The sequence below is a fragment of the Lampetra fluviatilis genome, chromosome 26, assembly GCF_964198595.1.
Source record: "Lampetra fluviatilis chromosome 26, kcLamFluv1.1, whole genome shotgun sequence".
Classification (NCBI taxonomy): domain Eukaryota; kingdom Metazoa; phylum Chordata; class Hyperoartia; order Petromyzontiformes; family Petromyzontidae; genus Lampetra; species Lampetra fluviatilis.
In genome coordinates this window covers 10,296,001-10,317,621 of record NC_136300.1, presented here as the reverse complement: position 1 = coordinate 10,317,621, position 21,621 = coordinate 10,296,001, and the positions used below count along the sequence as shown (strand labels likewise).

Here is a 21,621-nt window from a genome sequence, read left to right as displayed (position 1 = left end):
GTGCGAAGAGGAAATCGCCTCGGAACAACTATGTACCGCCGTTACGTTCCATTGAGGTGTCCCGCATCAACGAATTAGTTGCTCTGGGCATTCTGGGCCCGTTTCCCCCTTCTCGTCGGGGTGGAATATTTTTCTCGATGGCCGATGGCCTTGCCTCTACCCGACCAAACGGCTGCGTCCATCACCGACGCTTTCTTGAACGGGTATGTCATGGATAAGGGGGCACCTGAGAGGCTGCTCACAGATCAAGGGCGGAACTTCTCCTCTAAATTGCTTAAGGAGGTTTGTGACGCGCTGGGCACAAAGAAAATTCGCACTTCCCCATACCATCCGCAAACAGATGGTATGGTGGAACGATTCAACCGTACCCTCTCGGCTATGCTTTGTCACACGGTCAGTGAAAAGCAAACCGATTGGGACTTGCACATACTAGGCGTCTTAGCGGCATACCGCATGGTTCCACACACGTCCACGGGATACTCACCATTTTTTTATGTATGGCCGTGAGAATGTTCCACCCATCGATGTGCAACTGGGTAAGCCGAGTAAACAACTGTCCCGCTCCTTGCCTGATCACGTGCGGGACTCGCTTGAACGAGTTACGGAGGCGCGAGAGGCTGCCAGGTGTGCGACGGCCCGTGCCCAGACAAGGAACGAACGGTATGCGCGTCGATCGCGTACTCGCATGCCTTGGTCAGTGGGAGACCTGGCGTGGCTCCACTGCCCCCAGGTGCCGGTGGGCACATCCCCTAAACTGCACAGGCCGTGGCGGGGGCCCGTAACGCTGGTAGATGTTCGGAACTCACAGAGTATCCGCGTTCAGTACGGAAAACGTCGGTGGTATGTTCATTCCTCGCGACTTAAACCCTATGTTGATGCGCGTGTCGGTCCCTCATCCCCACTAGCTGACCTGCCGGGTTCTGCCGGGCCGATTACGCCGATTGCCACGCCCGTTGATCCCAAGGGGGACTGTGTTGTGCCTCCTACAGATGAACAGGTTCTGAGGGCTGAGGAAGCCCCCGCTGCCCCCCATCCAACGGGGCCTGCCCTGGACATGACCGAGAACCAACAACCTTCTTCTTCAAGCCTACCACCTCCTGTCGATCTGAAGGCGAAGCGACCATGCGCTGGAAGCGGAGAGGGTCCCGCATCGCGTACGCGATCGAAATCTCTCCCATTTCGTTAACGTTTGATCGTCTAGCTGTTTCTTCCCTGTCGTTACCGCGCTGCAGGGGCGCCCTAATGTATGTCGGGTTTTTTCATGGGTGACTCTGTTTTTAAGTGTTGTTCGGCGCGGGGACGCCGTTTCACCCTTTATTGTTAAATGCACCTTGGTGCCCTAATAAGATGTTTTACGGAATTGGTTGATCACCCTTTTCCCAGCCGAGACGGCTGATTTTTTTCACCGGGGGCGGGGGTGGGGGGTGATGTAATAACAGCCATAGAGTGTTCACGTGGGGATTGGCTTGCCGGTCCCGCTTTGTAGCCAATAAGGAATGAGCCAGGGAGCATGGCCTCGGCGTGATCACGGCATGTTAGCAGGGGTGATTAGCCTGGCCAATCGGGGCCTCAGCTAATGGGAAGTCGGATCAGAGGCGTGGTCCCGGGATTGACAGGGAACCATCGGGAACGGTCAACGCTGTCTATGGAGGATTGGCTGGGGGGTACCACGTGACGAAGGGATTAAGAGAGAGAGGGAGAGAGCAGTCGGGAGCAGACTTGGGAACGAGAAGAGCAGGAGTCACGCGCGGACGGGGGCTCTGGGTGCCACGTGCGCGGTGGGGACTTGGCGGGAAGTCTGCCCTCTCTCCGTTGTCTGTCAGCAACGGGGAGTGTGTGAAGTGTAACTGTGGAAGTTGAAAATAAAAAGGACTGATTCCGGAAGCCGTCTCAAGAAGGTTTATTACACATTGATAACGAAGCTCCGTTTTCTTATACTTGGAGTTGAACAAGATTATTCAGCGATGCTGCTGCACTGGCAGTGGTGCACAAGCACAAATAACAAAACTGGGTATGATCTTGAAATCATATATACAGGCATATCTCTTATAGCGCTCAGGATGCGTTATTGATGGAGTGCTGTATGAAACAGCGCTATAGGAGGTCACTATAACATGGTTCCATTAGAGATGCGTTTCCAACAGCGCTATAATTTACCAATGAGAAATACAGTATCTGAGGGCTTCATTGGAGTATCGGTAAAAGCCTTAATAATGATACTGTGCACATGATAAATGTATAAAGGCATTTTATAAATAAAAATAATAACTTTTAATAATAATGACATTAAACAATACAATAAGTTATGTACCCACCAGTGCATTAAGTCGGAGTTTGCTTAAGATTAACTACTGTCTGCCGTAAACACACGTTGCACGGGAAGTTATACTAACAAATGGGATTACACAGAATCAGAATCTTTATTTATCCTGGATAAATCCGATGAGCTATGAAGCTCTTTATCGCAGATTTCCAGTCGGGGCGGGTCAGAAACTCGATCCATGGATCGCCAATTAATCGACGCAGTGATTAACCCTTAATGAAACGATACTCTAAAGCGGCTGTGGTATCGCCTATGAACAGAATCGATATAATAGACACCTCGAATCAGATTTCGATTTAAAGCTTTCGTGACTGCAGGGATTCATCTTCTTGGTTCTTTCGGTAAAGTCACGTAGAAGGGAAATAATAAAATAATACAAATAAAACATAATAAAATACAATTCTCACGACGTTTCGGCCACAACGCAAGCAGCCGTCCTCAGGTGAAGAACAGGGCTGTCGGAAAGACAGCGTCTGAATGAACATCACCAAGCTTGGTAGGGTAAGTAGAATAATACATAGTGTAATATTACAATGTATAGTCTAAGGTGGTGTATAGTAATGCAGTGTATAATTTAAGGTTGGGTTTGTCTATGCCAGTATATAGTACGGGATATATCCGTGTGATGTAAGAAAAAAGTTTAGCTGGAGGCATATTATATTTTTGTGACATAGAATTGTAATGTATGACTTACTGTTAGTAGCTCAGCTTATTGGAGAGTATATTGAGTATATTGATGTAGTTTATAGTTTAGCTTTTTTACGTGGTGGTTTGGCTGCTGCAGCTCCTTACTATAAAAAATTCCTTCCCTTTATTACTGCTAATCTTACTTCCTCCCTTTATTACTGCTAATCCAACATAATACACGAGCATAATATGACTTTGATACCCCCCCCATCACCTACACATTCCCCAAGTAGTGACTAATCCCATATCTGCATTTGCCATAAATATGCTAAATCCCTCTGTTGATATGCAAATTCCTTTGTCAAGGCGCCCTCCTCCTCTAACCCAGCTTAAATATACGCTGCCAAGCTTGGTGGTGTTCATTCAGACGCTGTCTTTCCGACAGATCTGTTCTTCACCTGAGGACGGCTGCTGGCGTTGTGGCCGAAACGTCGTGAGAATTGTATTTTATTATGTTCAGTTTTAATTATTTTATTATTTCCCTTCTACGTGACTTTACCGAAAGAACCAAGAAGACCTCGAATCAGGTTCCAGAAGATCATAAATGGGCAAAGACACGCCCCAATGGGCAACGCCATGCCCTCTTCTAAATATGGGCTGATCCGCGCAAGGATTATTTCCTCCAGGACAAAGAACGGTATAATGAAACAGCGTTATAAGAGGCAGCGCTGTAAGGGGTATGCCTGTAATAGGCGACGTTTCGGGCAGTGGCCCTTCTTCATAGTCGGGAGTGTTTATGATTACACCGGCGGCTAGAAAACAAAGACACAATTCAACTTTGGAAGCAGCTCCTGCGGCATTGCTTTATTTTTTTCTTTGAAACAAAGAGCTGTACAAGCATTCAGAACACAGTGAAATATACATTGCCATTCAATACTTGTGGCGTGGTTTCCTGCTTATGTGCTCGAGTTGTGGTAACTCCCACCAATAATATATGAAATGATATGGAATCCTAAGGTGTATAATGAGTCGACACATTACCTAGTTACTCTCATAATCAGGTGACATTAAACGTTAAAACTCTCTATGCAGCATTAGGCAGGATTGTGTGCTTTTCTCTCTCTCGACAAAACCATGCTAGTGCACGTGCCGTGCCGTAGCCTAGTTGCTGTTCTGCCATGTGCCGGTGCCACTTTGCGCACATGACGACGAAGGTGACGACGAAGGTGACGGGTGTCGTGACAGTCACTGCACGCTGGTCCACTTGTCGTCGAGTTCGTATCCCTTCATCTTCTCCCGGACGAAAGCGTCGAACTCCTCGTTCAGCGCCACCGTGAACATCGTCTTCCAGTCGCCCACGGTCCCTGCGAGCGAGTGAAGGTGCCATCGTTACAGCCACTCTGCCCTAAGAAGCTCCCACCCACTCAAGCTCAAGCATGTGGTGCGAAACGTTGGAACATCGTGCTGTACAAAACACATAGAGGCACAACCACCCCCCCCCCACCCCCAGTATAATTGCTGGAAACTTTACGTGAAAGTAAGTTCAACATAAAATACAAAAATACCTGGGAGCTGGATATAGATTGAGAAAAAACTTCGTAAATCCTACCAGCCAGAGGTTTGCTTACATCCAAAAAGTGCGAAGTGAGCAACACGGAGTATCTGTACGTGAGCCCCGCCCCCCCCCCCAAAAAAAATCAGTGGTTGCTGGAGATTACGTCATCGCTCCTGCTGCAACTAGCCAATCGGCTGCCAGAAAAACAATGATGACGCAAGATGGCTGTCGTTGTGGCAATATGACCGCCGTGACGTAAATGTGAGTATTGTACGAGTGTAATAACAGCCATAGAGGGTTCACGTGGGGATTGGCTTGCTGGTCCTGCTTTGTAGCCAATAAGGGATGAGCCAGGGAGCATGGCCTCGACGTGATCGCGGCGTGTTAGCAGGGGTGATTGGCCTGGCCAATCGGGGCCTCAGCTAATGGGGAGCCGGATCAGAGGCGTGGTCCCGGGATTGACAGGGAACCATCGGGAACGGTCAACGCTGTCTATAGAGGATTGGCTGGGGGGTACCACGTGACGAAGGGATTAAGAGAGAGGGAGAGAGGACAGTCGTGAGCAGACTTGGGGACGACAAGAGCAAGAGTCACGCGCGTACGGGGCTCTGGGTGCCACGTGCGCGGTGGGGACTTGGCGAGAAGTCTGCCCTCTCTCCGTTGTCTGCCAGCAACGGGGAGTGTGTGGAAAGTGTAACTGTGGAAGTTGAAAATAAAAAGGACTGATTCCGGAAGCCGTCTCAAGGAGGTTTAATACATTGGTGTCAGAAGTCCTTCTGCGACCGTTGGGACGATCGTCAAGATGTCCAAACACCTCAGAAAAAAGAACCTGCCCGTGCCTCCATCGGAGGAAGAGGTCGAGACGGATGAAGATGAGCTGTTGGGGGCTACATCCCCTATGCCGCCTGCTGATACTTCTCTCCTCGACGCCTCTCCGCGTCGACTGGGAGAAGATGCGACCACCGCAGGAACAAAAGACGGATGGCGGCTGATGGCGGAGCAGATCGAATCGTTACGCGCCATTCTGCTAAGTCTGGTGACCGCGGTGGCGTCCGCTCCAGCTGTGGGTCGCCAGATTGCGGATCAGCTGGACGCCGCGGGAAGGGGTCCTGAAAAAGAAACTGGGTCCGCCATTGCTCCTGCCACGCGGGAAGAAGCCGTCGTTGTGGGCGGCCCGGCTGCGCGGGAGCCGTCGGCCGCCATTTTGGGCGCGCCTGCTAACACGCGCCGCCGGACGCCATTTTGCCTGCGACGGGTGGGACGCGGGAACAGCAGTCGGAGACCCCCGCGGCGCGCGCTTGCCACCGCGGACATCGCCTTCGACAGATCAAAGAATTTCTCGCCGGGGGCGATTGGAGTGCTTTTACGTGGCGCTTCGAGTCGGCTGGGAGCGCTACCTACACTGCTTGATGACGTTTCTCTGGGGGTCTTCCGCTCCATCCCAGCGTCCAAGAAGAAGACACTGCGAGATGCGTTCGCAGAGATGGCGGAATTTTACGACCCACCGAAGTCAGCCACCAGAAAATGTATGTCGCGTCGCCGAGGATCGGAGGAGTCACCTTTGGCTTATCGGGGGGCGTTGATGGCGCTGGCCATGGCTGCCTACTCCGACGCGACAGCCGATCAATTGGATCCTCTCATCCTTTCCCGTATGCTGGAGTTGTCTCAGGAGCTCAACATTTCTCTACCAGTCTGCGGCCATGAACCGCTCACATCGCGATGGGTGGCGCGCTGCCTGGACTCTAAGTTTAATATCAAGCGTTGGGACCAGATGGCGGCGTGGACGGGGAAAGCTGAAATCGACGGGCCGCCCTTGGGGTGGTCTCCACGACTGGTTGTCCACTGCTCCGACGACTCCGGCGACGACGACATGCTGGCTGCTGCTGTTCCGCATAGGGTTCCGGGACGGCGGCTGCGCGACCAGCGAGGCGACTACGCAGGCCGTCCACGTGCGGGGGCCGAGTCTTCCGACCGCCGGCCGACGACGGCCGCGTGTTTCAAGTGTGGCAGACGAGGCCATTTCGCCCGTGACTGCCACTGCCGACCTCTGCTGTCGCCTCTTCCGCCAAGGGGACCTCCATCTCCTCCACCTGCTGCGGAACTGCAACAACCTCGGGCGAGTCGGCACAAATCGGACACCCGGCAGGTCGTGTCACATCACTCATCCACTCGCACTCATTCTTACACCCCTAAGGATAATTTCACTTCTCCTGCACCACTTACACTCTCTGCTACACAGTGGAAGAAATTGGCTCGCAGGGTTGTGGCTGCGGCGTCGGGCTCGTCGAGGGTACGGGGTACCATCGACGGCGTTGACGTCCGTATCTTGGTGGACACTGGCGCATCTGCTACCATCATTTCAGATGTTATTTTTCATTTGTTGTCCATTCCTGCGTCGCGGATACGCAAGGTTAATGATGCGTGTGTTGCCGCGAATGGGGGAAGCATGGGTATCTGTGGTCAGGTAGATGTGAGCATCGCTATCGGAAATATTACCGCCGCAGGACCTGTGTTGATCTCTCGCTCGCTGGCTGTCCCATGCTTGCTTGGTACTGATTTCCTGCGCCGGATGCCGCTGAATATACGGGTCGACCAGGATTGTTTGGAAATGCCGGGGGGTCGTAGAATGGCGTTCCTGCCTTCCCGCCTTCCCTGCTGGCCAGTGCGCCTACAGGTAACGCAGTTACGGCCGTAGTCACTGCTACGGTGGAGGTTCCGTCGGGAGCTCAAATGCTCATTCCGCTGCGTTACCGAAAACCCCTTCAGATTGGAAGGGATGCGAAGGGCGTGCTATTATCCCCATCGAATTCGGTATCTAAATCCTTTTCTTTGGCGGCGGCACAAACGATCGTGCGACCAGGTTAGGCACCTTTCATACAGGTGTTGAATGAGGGACCTGACCGCGTTGTTGTTCCGGAGGGATCGGTGCTGGCTCACGCCACTACCGATTTCACCTCTTGTGACAAAACGCTGCGCGCCCGGATGCCCGCTGGTGGGCCCCCACACGATCGTTCGCAGATTTATGCGGGGAAAATTCTTCCTTGTCGAATGAACAAAGGAACGCTCTGCGTTCACTATTACTACGGTACGCTGATGTTTTCAGCAAAAATGATTTGGACCTCGGCCGCACATCGCTTTTGTCGCACCATATTGACACCGGTGCGGCACCTCCCATCTGTATGCACCCTCATCGCATGAGCCCAGCGGAAAGGGAGCACGTGCGCGGGGCAGTAGATGAATTGCTGGCGGCGGAGATTATTTTGCCGTCCAACAGCCCTTGGGGCGCGCCCGTTGTTCTGGTTAAGAAAAAAGATGGTGGTACAAGATTTTGCGTTGATTTCCGCTGGTTGAACAAGATTTCGGTGGCGGACGCGTACCCCTTACCGAGGATGGATGACTCATTGGATGCTTTATCGGGTGCTAAATTCTTTTCCACCCTTGATCTGTCCTCGGGCTTTTGGCAGCTTCCCCTCAATGACGAGTCAAAAGCCAAAACGGCATTCCGCACGCCGCAAGGTCTCTTTGAATTTAATCGGTTGCCTATGGGCTTGAATGCGGCTCCGGCGACGTTTCAACGGCTCATGGAATTGGTGTTGGCCGGACTACAATGGGAAACGTGCCTCATATATCTAGACGATATCATTGTTTTCAGCCGCACGTTCGAGGAACACCTCCAACGCCTAGAGACGGTTTTTCAAAGAATGCGGGCGGCTGACCTCAAATTTTAACCTAGGAAATGTCACCTTTTGCAACACTCCGTCCGTTACTTGGGTCATATTGTCAGCTCGGACGGCGTGTCCACTGACCCTCTGAAAACAAAATGTGTTCGAGAGTGGCCCACACCCACTTCCGTGGGTGATGTTCGGCGGTTTATAGGATTCGCTTCCTATTATTGCCACTTCGTTAAGAACTTTGCGACGTTGGCGAAACCATTACACGTTCTAACGGGCAAAAATCAAAGGTTTAAATGGGGAGTTGAGGAAGAAAATTATTTTAGAGCGCTTCGGGACCACCTCACCACGGCACCTACGCTATATTACCCAGACTTCTCACAGCCGTTCATCCTTGATACGGATGCTAGTGACATCGGCATTGGGGCCGTTTTGTCGCAACGTAAGGACGTTGTTGAGCGAGTGGTGGCGTACGGCAGCAGGGTTCTGTCCCATGCGGAAACGCGATATTGCGTGACGAGGAGGGAACTTTTGGCAATTGTGCATTTTGTTCGATTGTACCGGCCGTACCTGTATGGAAGGAAATTCCTTGTTCGCACTGATCATGCGGCTTTGCAATACTCCTTGAAATTGGACAAGCCGTCAGGCCAATTGGCTCGGTGGTTGGAATCGTTACAGGAATTTTCCTTCCATATTACATATCGAAAGGGGGCCCGTCACGCGAACGCTGACGCGCTCTCGAGGCTGCCACCCGTTCCTCCGTGCACTTGCCTGACAGGCACGCACCGCTGCGCGGCACCGCCCACCTCGCCCTGCCCGGTTATGGGGGCGATAGCTAATGAGGACGATACAGGGGCGAAAGCGAATGAGGACGACCAGCAGGTGTCGGTGGACACCGATGATACCTTACGGCTGCCGCATGCGGTCTGGTTACGTGAGCAGGAGGCTGACGCCTCGCTGTCTCCGCTACGGAAATTGGTAGGGAAACAAAAATCTCAATTGGCGGGATGGAAGTGGCAGATGTTCCGAGGCAAGTCTGGATTGTTAATGTGCACCGACGGGTTGTCTGACCGACCACGCTTGGTCGTGCCTACTTCGCTTCGCTACGACCTGCTTCGCGCTCTGCACGCAGATAAGTTGATGCACCTCAGCGTCCAAAAGACTTTGGCCGCGATGCAAAAGGATTTTTTTTGGGCCGGTATGACGGCAGACGTCAATGACTTTGTCCGCTCATGCCATGATTGTGCGAAGAGGAAACCGCCTCGGAACCACTATGTACCGCCGTTACGTTCCATTGAGGTGTCCCGCATCAACGAATTGGTTGCTCTGGACATTCTGGGCCCGTTTCCCCCGTCGGCTAGGGGCAATCAATAAATACCTTCTCGTTGGGGTGGAATATTTTTCTCGATGGCCGATGGCCTGGCCTCTGCCCGACCAAACGGCTGCGTCCATCACCGACGCTTTCTTGAACGGGTATGTCATGGATAAAGGGGCACCTGAGAGGCTGCTCACAGATCAAGGGCGGAACTTCTCCTCTAAATTGCTTAAGGAGGTTTGCGACGCGCTGGGTACAAAGAAAATTTGCACTTCCCCATACCATCCGCAAACAGATGGTATGGTGGAACGATTCAACCGTACCCTCTCGGCTATGCTTTGTCACACGGTCAGTGAAAAGCAAACCGATTGGGACTTGCACATACCAGGCGTCTTAGCGGCATACCGCATGGTTCCACACACGTCCACGGGATACTCACCATTTTTTTTGATGTATGGCCGTGAGAATGTTCCACCCATCGATGTGCAACTGGGTAAGCCGAGTAAACAACCGTCTCGCTCCTTGCCTGATCACATGCGGGACTCGCTTGAACGAGTTAAGGAGGCGCGAGACGCTGCCAGGTGTGCGACGGCCCGTGCCCAGGCAAGGAACGAACGGTATGCGCGTCGATCGCATACTCGCATGCCTTGGTCAGTGGGAGACCTGGCGTGGCTCCACTGCCCCCAGGTACCGGTGGGAACATCCCCTAAACTGCACAGGCCATGGCGGGGGCCCGTGACACTGATAGATGTTCGGAACGCACAGAGTATCCGCGTTCAATACGGAAACCGTCGGTGGTATGTTCATTCCTCGCGACTTAAACCCTATGTTGATGCGCGTGTCGGTCCTTCATCCCCACTAGCTGACCTGCCGGGGTCTGCCGGGCCGATTACGCCGATTGCCACACCCGTTAATCCCAAGGGGGACTGTGTTGTGCCTCCTACAGATGAACAGGTTCTGAGGGCTGAGGAAGCCCCCGCTGACCCCCCTCCAACAGGGCCTGCCCTGGACATGACCGAGAACCAACAACCTTCTTCTTCTTCAAGTCTACCACCTCCTGTCGATCTGAAAGCGAAGCGACCATGCGCCGGAAGCGGAGAGGGTCCCGCGTCGCGTACGCGATCGAAATCTCTCCCGTTTCGTTAACGTTTGATCGTCTAGCTGTTCTCCCTGTTGTTACCGCGCTGCAGGGGCGCCCTAATGTATGTCGGGTTTTACATGGGTGACTGTTTTTAAGTGTTGTTCGGCGCGGGGACGCCGTCACCCTTTATTGTTAAACGCACCTTGGTGCCCTAATAAGATGTTTTACGGAATTGGTTGATCACCCTTTTCCCAGCCGAGACGGCTGATTTTTTTTCACCGGGGGGGGGGGTGATGTAATAACAGCCATAGAGGGTTCACGTGGGGATTGGCTTGCCGGTCCTGCTTTGTAGCCAATAAGGGATGAGCCAGGGAGCATGGCCTCGGCGTGATCGCGGCGTGTTAGCAGGGGTGATTGGCCTGGCCAATCGGGGCCTCAGCTAATGTGGAGCCGGATCAGAGGCGTGGTCCCGGGATTGACAGGGAATCATCGGGAACGGTCAACGCTGTCTATAGATGATTGGCTGGAGGGTACCACGTAACGAAGGGATTAAGAGAGAGAGGACAGTCGTGAGCAGACTTGGGGTTGACAAGAGCAAGAGTCACGCGCGTACGGGGCTCTGGGTGCCACGTGCGCGGTGGGGACTTGGCGAGAAGTCTGCCCTCTCTCCGTTGTCTGCCAGCAACGGGGACTGTGTGGAAAGTGTAACTGTGGAAGTTGAAAATAAAAAGGACTGATTCCGGAAGCCGTCTCAAGGAGGTTTATTACACGAGCATGCGAGGTGCTCGCTAAACGGGAAGCGGTAGTGGTGGCGGTTAGCGATGCAGCTCACGGGCCAACATCGGTGACGATTATCTGAACCGGTCCTGGGCCTCCCCTAGGTCGACTCAGCCTCAAAGAAATACCTGGTGCGGTGTGTAAACATCGCCGATGGGGAGATAAAGGCGGCCGGGCGTGGTGTTGGCCACCCACCCCCTCGTGTGCCGTGTCGGCCTTCAGAGGTGCTCGCTAACACAAATACAAAGATCCCCCGTATAGCCTGAACAGACTATTGGGGCGAGTGCATTTAGTGAGCACCTATAATGGCCGGTATGGCACGCTAGGGGGTAGGTGGCCGCACTACGCCCGGCCGCCTTTGCCTCCCTTCGTGGCGATGTTTACACTTGCTAACACACACACAATCACACATCCATCGGTGCACCTCCGCGCACCAAAACTCACCCTTGCGCATGAACTTTTGCCCTCTGTCGAAGTAGGTGGTTGGTACCTGAGGATGAGAAAGATAAACATTTTATTTTCACGCAAACTGAGTCTCCGAGACAACCGCAACCCAGGCGATTACGACGACTCGTCGGCCTCCTGCTGCGTTCCCACGCTCACGAGGACGCAGACCGGAGCCGTGCCGGACCGGTCAAGGGGCAGGGCCCGGCTCACATTGACTCTCAACAACCCCGCGAGAAGAGTCTTCACAAACGTTGGGAGGATGGAGCGTGCGCCGCCGCCGCCGCGTGCTCGAAGCCACCGGTGTGACCATCACTCGCATCAGGCCGATCGCGCACATCTCCTTCGCCGAGCCACGTCGTGCGCGCGTGAGCCAACGTCACCCGACAGAGACCCATGGCGATACAGCGAGCCGAGAATCAATTGCTCATTGTCCTAGAATCTCACCCAGACCCAAACAACACTGCACCCAACTTGCTGCCTTTAACATTCCTTCTAGATTTGAAGCTTTCGTGACTGCAAGGATTCATACTCTTAGGTTTTTTCGGTAAAGTCACGTAGGTAAAAATAAATATAATAGAAATAACATTCCTCCTCCTACTCAAACCTCCTACTCAAACAACACCGGTGGTGAAACCATCAGCTGCATCAGGACATCGACAGCAGGCGGATGCGCCACCCCACCTTAACGAATGGAAAATTTAAAGACGCAAGCTATGGTAGAGCGATTGTGGCCATACAACCCAAACTCTGGACCGCATAACAAACCACTGTGGTCTACGCTCCTTCAATGGAGGATGAGGAACAGCAAAACACGACACGAACTCTCTCTCTCCTCGACGTAGACCTCGACATTGGCGTCTCGCTCCTGAACGTATTGCCGATGCCGTGATGCGCACGAGTCGAACAGAACTGGGGTTAGGATCGGGGTCGAGATCATGGCTTGCAGTAGGTTTCGTACCTCGCTGTAGTTGACCATCTTGTTGTTCTTCATGCTGGAGAAGCTGCAGTGGTCCACCACGGCCTTCAGCTTTTCGGCGTCCAGCTTCTTGCCGAGGAAGGTGGCGATGCGAGTCACCGAGCCGGCCAGGTCCTGGGGGAGGGGGGGGTCCGGGTGGGTTGGGGGTGGCGGGGGTGGTTTGTGGTTTAGCGAGTGGATGTGTCGGTGGGGAGATCTTCACTGCTTCGCCTGGTGTACAGAAGGAGGTCGAGGGTTCGACCCCGACGCCTGCTGTATATTTGGAGTTTGCGTGTCTCTCTCTCCTCGTGGTCGCGTGGATTTTTCTCCGGGTCCTCCGGTTTTTCCCTCCGCATTGAGAAACACGCGTTTAAAGTATTTGAATGCTATACAGTTCTACATCGATAAGCCACTTCGTTGAGCTATGTAGCTCAGTGGGCCCTACCTGGAAATATTCAAATAGTTGGCTCGTTAGTAGCCTCCCCTAGGTTGACTCAGCCTTATACATGATTACTTTGTGCGATGTAACATCAGTGCTGAGAAGACAAAGGCGATCAAGGCGTGGCATTGGCCACTCACCTTCCCCCCATGTACCGTTCCTGCTTTCATAGGTGCTCGCAAACAGCACTCGCCCCAGCAATGTGTTAAAGACATACAAGGGATTTTCGTCATTGAGTGCCTAAGTGAGTCGATGTGTAATCCAGTGAGTGGATGGTTGTATGTATGTATGTTGAACTTCTTTCGGACTGCACCAAGCCAACCATGCTAATCAGATTTGCGGGAGTGAAGAAACGTGTGATTAGATGGGCGATTGAGTGGGTGAATACGTACTGTATGTGAGTTGTGAGTGCAGTGGGGAGTGAGCGAGTGGGCGGTTATTATGAGTGACCACATACGAGTGGGTGGGTGACTGAGTGGATGTGTGGGAAAGTGACTGGCTGAGCTGTTGATTGAGTGATTGGGGTGGGTGAGTGAGCGAGCGAGCGAGGGAGCATCTCGTACTTTGCACAAGTCTTCATAGGCGATGAATATTATGTTGGCTTTGTCTCTCACGTCCATCCAGGTCTTGATGTGCTCGAACCAGGACCCAAAGGTAACTGCATCATCAGCAAAATGTGGAGGGAGAGGTTAGCACGGTTAGCTACGTAGGTTGCGAAAAAAGTTCCACATACATACATACAAACTCATTACCGTCACAAGTGAGCCTCAAGTCACTCACGCTCTCGGTCACAAGATCCAACAAATGAAATATTTATACTCTTTGGTTCTTTCGGTAAAGTCACGTAGGTAGAAAAATAAAACAAAATAAAAATAATATATCACGACGTTTCGATCGCAACACAAACGGTCGTCCTCAGGAGGAAAAAAATAATCTAACAGTTCCACTGTGACTTTACCTAAAGAACCAAAGAGTATGGATTCCTGCAGCCACGAAAGCTTCAAATCAAGATTGAAATATTTATGTTTTGTGCTTTTTAGATGATACTGCGAAACAATAAATCGCCTGGTTGTTGGAGAATACAAATGACGAAACTCATACGTGGACAGTACGCATCCTTCAAATATCCATCTCTCCACATTAAAATATATCGCAGTGTTCTTTACACATCCCACACGCACGGCCTTCTGGGAGTCATCGGCAGCATTGCTTTCAGGAGAAGCCCAAGTGGTTTGGTTTCGACGGCGCAGGGTCTCATCAGAATCAGGTTTGTCTCGAAATATATGCTCACGTTGCTCTCCTGTCACCATAACTACCCCACCACTTGCAATAACCCCACTCTTTATTTTGACCACTATCTTAGTAAATACTATTTTATAATTATAATATTGTAAAGCGCCTTGAATTAAGGCAGTATATATATATTTTTTTTATATATAAAATTTTATATCCACCAAACGTCACTAACCAGCGTGATGATGTACGCTTAAACAATCCTCATGACCCAACGTGGTGTGGGGAAGACGCCTTCCATCCAGCAGTGGAGGTGTGGATGACGAGTAACGTCTGATCGCAATTATCCGTGCATGTATGCTGCCCTTCTTTCGCACCGTACGTGGCCAGCCGTGCTAATCGGAGGCGTGATGGTTTTCCGACACACTGGGATCATGCGTGGGGCGTTCACAGGTAAAGTGCTGGGAGCAGTTGCACACGAAGCACAAATGAGGTGAACAAACCCTTGCCCTACTGCTTCTATCCATGCCACTCAAGCGAAGGTGTTCAGCTTGACACTTGACTTAGGCAGTGACAACAATATCGGCTTAGTTTCTCTTCAACAATCGTGACATCGGGCAACCAAATCAAGTTTTTTACAGATTTCTACAAATCTCTTTAAACTCTCCCTTCACTCCCTCTCTCTCTACTCCACTCCACATTTTTCTCCCTCCACTCCGTCCCTCTCTACTCCACTCCACATTCTCTCCCTCCACTCCCTCCTCTCTACTCCACTCCACATCTCTTCCTCCACTCCCTTCCTCTTTACTCCACTCCACATTATCTCCCTCCACTCCCTCCCTCTCTACTCCACTCCACATTCTCTCCCTCCACTCCCTCCCTCTCTTCTCCATTCCACATTATCTCCCTCCACTCCTTCCCTCTGTACTCCACTCCACATTCTCTCCCTCCACTCCCTCCCTCTCTACTCCACTCCACATCTCTTCCTCCACTCCCTTCCTCTTTACTCCACTCCACATTCTCTCCCTCCACTCCCTCCCTCTCTACTCCACTCCACATCTCTTCCTCCACTCCCTTCCTCTTTACTCCACTCCACATTCTCTCCCTCCACTCCCTCCCTCTCTACTCCACTCCACATCTCTTCCTCCACTCCCTTCCTCTTTACTCCACTCCACATTATCTCCCTCCACTCCGTCCCTCTCTACTCCACTCCACATTCTCTCCCTCCACACCCTCCCTCTCTACTCCACTCCACATTCTCTCCCTCCACTCCCTCCCTCTCTACTCCACTCCTCATTCTCTCCCTCCACTCCCTCTCTACTCTACTCCACACTCCACTCCACTTTCTCTCTCTCCCTCCACCCCCTCTCTCTCTACTCCACCCCGCATTCTCTCCCTCCACTCCCTCCCTCTCTACTCCATTCCACGTTATCTCCCTCCACTCCCTCTCTACTCCACTCCACATTCTCTCCCTCCACTCCCTCCCTCTCTACTCCATTCCACATTATCTCCCTCCACTCCGTCCCTCTGTACTCCACTCCACATTCTCTCCCTCCACTCCCTCCCTCTCTACTCCACTCCACATCTCTTCCTCCACTCCCTTCCTCTTTACTCCACTCCACATTATCTCCCTCCACTCCGTCCCTCTCTACTCCACTCCACATTCTCTCCCTCCACACCCTCCCTCTCTACTCCACTCCACATTCTCTCCCTCCACTCCCTCCCTCTCTACTCCACTCCTCATTCTCTCCCTCCACTCCCTCTCTACTCTACTCCACACTCCACTCCACTTTCTCTCTCTCCCTCCACTCCCTCTCTCTCTACTCCACCCCGCATTCTCTCCCTCCACTCCCTCCCTCTCTACTCCATTCCACGTTATCTCCCTCCACTCCCTCTCTACTCCACTCCACATTCTCTCCCTCCACTCCCTCCCTCTCTACTCCATTCCACATTATCTCCCTCCACTCCGTCCCTCTGTACTCCACTCCACATTCTCTCCCTCCACTCCCTCCCTCTCTACTCCACTCCACATTCTCTCCCTCCCTCTCTACTCCACTCCACATTCTCCCCATCCTCTCCACTCCCTCTCCCTTTCGCAATCCCTCCGCGTGCTCACGTTTTTTGTGCATGAAGTCCGAAACGAAGCCCTCGAACGACTCCGGCGTGCGTAGGAATTTCACCATGTTGTGAAAGTGGTAGAACGATATGAGCGTGTCCTTGGGGTTGCGGTACACGTAGACGACCTGAGGGATAGGGGGGCCGCAGAAAATTGAAGGGGGTAGTCAGGATACCCTCCCTCCTCCGCCTCCCCACCACCTCCAAAATGTACATTGGGGAACGGCGACACGTGGAGAAAACAATGATGTAGGTGTGCGGGTGGTGGTGGTGATGGTCGTGATGATGGTCATGCGTCGGGGTAGTGGTGGTGATGGGTGAGATAATGCACAAGTAGTGTACACACGAGGATTCCTCTATAGACTGACTAGCATAAGTACCCGGCGTTGCCCGGGTGAAAAATATATTTCTTAATAACCTTACATATATACACAGATGGGCTGCTACCCCTGCCCCCCCCCCCCAGCCACGATCTCCTCGGCCGCTGTGCAGTAATATGTACGGCCTATAGTGTGGTGGGGTGTCGAGGCCTAGTACCGTGCAGAGCCTCCGGCCTCGCCTAGATTGCCCACCCGGCTGAGGCTGGGTACGGGGCCGTTACCCCCCCCCCCCCCCCGCGCTACAATAATACTGTGTAATCGCTATAATTTTATTATCTACCGACCCTATAATAGTAATTGCACACATTGAGGTGGGGGGGGGGGGGGGGGGGAGTGAAGAGGACGTGAAACTTTGATGAATTTACCTCAGAGTCGCGTGGTGGGTGTCGAGGCCTAGTACCGTGCAGAGCCTCCGGCCTCGCCTAAATTGCCCACCCGACTGAGGCTGGGTATGGGTGGCGTTCCCCCCCCCCCCCCCCGCGCTACAATAATACTGTGTAATCGCTATATTTTATTATCTACCGACCCTATAATAGTAATTGCACACATTGGGGTGGGAGGGGAGTGAAGAGGACGTGAAACTTTGATGAATTTATCTCAGAGTCGCGTGTAAATGCGTGCGCATATTTTTAACGGGAATTAAAAATGGCGTCCACCCCGCAGCGAATGCGTCGATACCCGTTGCCAGGGGCAACCGCCGTCCAATGAAACTGCGTATGGTCCGGCGACACACAGACACACACACAGACAGACAGACAGATTTGCGATTTTATATATATAGATGCAGCTTATTGGAGCAAGTGCTGCCAGCGAGCACTTACGGAGGCCAGCACAGCTACGAGTGTGCGGGTTGCCAACGCCACAGCCAGCCGCCTTTGTCTCACCAGTGTTGATTTTTACACACAACCGCTGTTCACCACTAAGCGCCGGTGACGTCACCATGGCGCTTGTGCCAGGCTAGGTGCGCTTTGAGGACCACGTGAAGCATCGAAAGCCCGCTACCAGGAGGTCACGGGACACACCCAGGTATCGCGGGTTAACTAAGATGATTGACCGATGCACCATCTATCCTCCACACTGTACCAACTTGTTTTTCGTTTTAGCCGTCCAGTGCTCTACTTGCCACAGAAGCCGATCTTGAAACCGCTGGTACCAGTCATCGGCAAGTCTACTCGGCTCCACATCCTTCTGTTCCACGTCAGTCCATCTCTTCTCTATGCTCGGGCCTTGCGCGTTTAGCTCATTCAAAGACAAAGATCCCCCAGTAATAGCCTTAACAGGCTGTTGAAGCAGGTGCTGTTAGCGAGCACCTATGAAGGCCGGCACGGCACATAAGGGGGCGAGTGGTTAGTAACCACGCCCGGCCGCCTTTGTCTCCCGAGTGGCGATGCTTACACACCGCGCCAGGTTCTCATTTGAGGCTGAGTCGACCTAGGGGAGGCCCGGGACCGGTTCAGATAATCGTCACCAGTGTTGACCGTGAGCGGGAATCGAACCCGGGTCGTCCGGGTTTATAGCGCAGCGTGCTAACCGCTACACCACCGCTCCCCACACACACAACAACAACAACCGCCATTCGCCAGTAAGCGGCGGTGACGTCACCACGACGCTTGTGCCAGGCTATGTGCACCTTGAGGCCACGAACGCCCACTGGCAGGCGGTCACGGGGCAGACCCAGGTGCCACGGGTCGACTGACTGACATGACCGAAATGACTGGCTGATGCACCACCTGCGCCCCCTACTGTGCCAACTTGCTGCGCTTTAGCCACCCGGCGCTCCGCTCGTTGTTGTGAGCATCGCTCCTCTGCCCTCTGTTGTTGCAGGAGGGCGACTGCCTCCAACTCCCCAGTAGCGTCCTTCACAAGCCTCCTCCACAGAGGCCGATCTTGACACCGCTGGTACCAGTCATCGGCAAGTCCACTCAGCTCCACGTCCTCCTGTATCATATCACTCCATCTCTTCTCGAGCCCGTGCCACACACCCACAAAGATCCACCGTATAGCCTTAACAGACTGTTGGGGCAAGTGACGTTAGCGAGTAGCACCTATGAAGGCCGGGAAGGTACACGAAGGGGTAGGTGGCCAGGACCACGCCCGACCACCTTTGTCTCCCCAGTGGTGATGTTTACACACCGCACCAGGTACTCATTTGAGGCTGAGTCGACCTAGGGGAGGCCCGGGACCGGATCAGATAATCGTCACCGGTGTTGACCGTGAGCGGGAATCGAACCCGTGTCGCCGGGTTCGTAGCGCAGCGCGCTAACCGCTACACTACCGCTCCCCACACCCACACACCCCCACGCACACCCACGCACACCCACGCACGTACGCGCTCACCTTGCCCTTGCCCTGCATGATCTGGGTCGGCGCGAAGGTGGCGTACACGTGGGTGGTGGCCAGCCGAGGAGACTCGCGGTTGTCCAGGTAGCCGGGGGCCGTGGCCAGCTCGAGCCACGGCGCGCGCTGCCAGTTTGGCATCGACTCCACTTTTGAGATGTCACCGTCGTTCAAGATGAGACTCAGGATCTCCTGCATCCACGTGGTGCCTGGGTGGGGGAGGGGGCAGGGAGGGAGGGGGGAGGGGCGGTGGGGTTGAGTTGAGTACACTACGGTGCTAATCGGAGATGTATGTGTGTGCGCATGATGGACTTCTTTCGCGCCGTACGTAGCCAACCGTGCGGGGGAAAGACAATAAACTAAACACACAAAAGCAGTTTTAAAGACATGTGCTGTCTAAAATGTGTTTGCAATCTTCGTGCCCGGGCGGGGTGGGTGGGTACCAGTGTCACGTGACGGTGCACCCATCCTGGCACATAAGCGTCGTGATTGCCATCGCTGAGTGGCGAATGGCGGTGGCTTTGTTGTTGGCATTGTTGTTGTGTGTGTGTGTGCTTGCGTCGCAGAGACGCACACGTGTGTGTGTGTGTGCTTTTGTCAGTGTGTATGGCCGTACGTGTGTGTGTATGGTCTCTGTGTGTACCTCTGTTTGTATGTCTCTCTCTGCATGTGTATACGCACCCGTGTGTGTCTGCGTCTAGGTCGACTCAGCCTCAAATGAGTATCTGGTGCGGTGCGTAAACATCGCCGCTAGAGAGACAAAGGCGGCCGGGCGTGGTGTTGGCCACTCACCCCCTCGTGTGCCGTGCCGACCTTTATAGGTGCTCGCTAACAGCACTTGCCCCTACAGTCTGTTAAGGCTATACAGGGGGTCTTTGTCTTTGCATCTGTGTATGTATGCAGTTGTGTGTATCTCTGTGTCTGCACATCATGGATATCGGTAGTTCAGTGGTTGACTCGCTGCGCTACGAACCCGGCGACCCGAGTTCGATCACGGTCAACACCAGTGGCGATAATCTGAACCGGTCCTGGACTTTCCCTAGGTCGACTCAGCCTTAAAGGAGTACCTGGTACTCATTTACTCGGGCCACACAGGTAAACTGGGCGTGGTGGTGGCCACCCAACGACACTTTTGCGCGGCGTTCCAGCCCTCGCAGGTGGCTCGCGAACAGCGCTTGCACCATCAGCCGTCGTGTACGACAGGAGGGGTGGGGGGGGGCGTTGTCTTTGTAGCTCGGCAATGCCTGTAGTTTATTGAGTGTCTCTGTGTGCATTTGGGTCATGTGTGTGTCTCTCTCCCTCCACCTCTCTCTGTGCAGGATGTTTAACTTTCCCTTTGTGTGCGTGCCCCTATGTGCGTGCGTGTGAGCGCGTCTCTATGCATGTGGGTCCTGTGTGTGTGTTTCTGTCTCTGTGTATGTCTCGCTGTCCCTCTGTGCCCCTGCGTGTCTCTCTCTGTATGCACCCCCCCCCCCCACCTCTCTCTCTGTACAGGATGTGTCTCTGTTCCTCTGTGCCCTTGCGTGTGCGAGCGCGTCCCTCCTTACCGGACTTGGGGTAGGTGACGGTAAAGACGTCGTCCTCGCGCACGGGGAAGTTCTTGGTGTACGCGAGCCCCTCTCGCGAGATGACTTTCCCGGGGAACAGGCAGCCGTCGACCTCCAGAACGGCGTCCGTAATGTTGACGTCTTCTGCAGGCGGGTCCATCGCTGCTCGCTGTGTGGTCTCGGCTCTCTCACGCGGCGGGCAGTAAAAGAGATCCGTTACCCAAACTTGGCAAAGACGGCGAATGGGCGAGGGGGGCTCGCTTCACCCTTTTTATACGGTCCGCTGTCCACGTGACACGACGTCACAGTGCCCCGGGGAGGGTGGGGGGGGAGGAGTCTCTGATGCTCTCCACGTGGTCTCCGTATCAGGTGATACCAATAATGATTAACGTTTTTTTTTTGTTTAACAGCACGCCACGAGGAATGTGCAAATCTCGAGAATTCATGTACTGTTATCGATTAGACACAACGTATGTATGTGTATCGATGATATCCATCGTGGGTCGGAGAGAGAGGGAGGACCACGTGCGTTTATAGAACGCACGCTTCAGAGGTTTGGACGCGAGATTGGTACGCGTCAGAGGGCCATGTACACCGTGGAGATGGAGCGATGAAATCAGCTGGTGTGCGTGTGCTGGAGGGATTGCTGGGGGAGCGGTGGTGCAGCGGTTAGCGCTAAGCTGCCCTACGAACCTGGCCACCCGGGTTCGATTCCCGCTCACGGCCAACACCCAGTGACGATTATCTGAACCGGTCGTGGGCCTTCCCTCGGTCGACTCAGCCTCAATTACGTACGTGTGCGCGGTGTGCAAACATCGC

General features: G+C 53.4%; 1 protein-coding gene across 1 annotated transcript; it reads right to left on the bottom strand.

Annotated features, from left to right (window-relative positions):
- Nucleotides 1-3,806: 3,806 nt before the first annotated feature.
- Nucleotides 3,807-20,962, bottom strand: LOC144942203 (3-beta-hydroxysteroid sulfotransferase-like). The gene is made up of 7 exons (XM_078868961.1): nucleotides 20,803-20,962; nucleotides 19,256-19,464; nucleotides 16,540-16,666; nucleotides 13,754-13,848; nucleotides 12,755-12,886; nucleotides 11,794-11,839; nucleotides 3,807-4,314 (listed from the first exon to the last, which is right to left on the bottom strand). The coding sequence occupies exons 1-7, from the start codon at nucleotides 20,960-20,962 to the stop codon at nucleotides 4,196-4,198; spliced, it is 888 nt and encodes a 295-aa protein (XP_078725087.1). The 3' UTR covers nucleotides 3,807-4,195.
- Nucleotides 20,963-21,621: the final 659 nt, after the last annotated feature.

What these genes read in the sequence shown, in the direction of transcription:
- LOC144942203 (XM_078868961.1), bottom strand. Translation starts at nt 20,962, where the DNA reads ATGGACCCGCCTGCAGAAGACGTCAACATTACGGACGCCGTTCTGGAG. An exon ending in CGTCACCTACCCCAAGTCCG is followed by an intron (nt 19,465 to 20,802) that starts GTAAGGAGGGAC and finishes TCCCCCACCCAG; the next exon opens with GCACCACGTGGATGCAGGAG. An exon ending in GCAAAAGTTCATGCGCAAGG is followed by an intron (nt 4,315 to 11,793) that starts GTGAGTTTTGGT and finishes ACTCGCTCGCAG; the next exon opens with GGACCGTGGGCGACTGGAAG.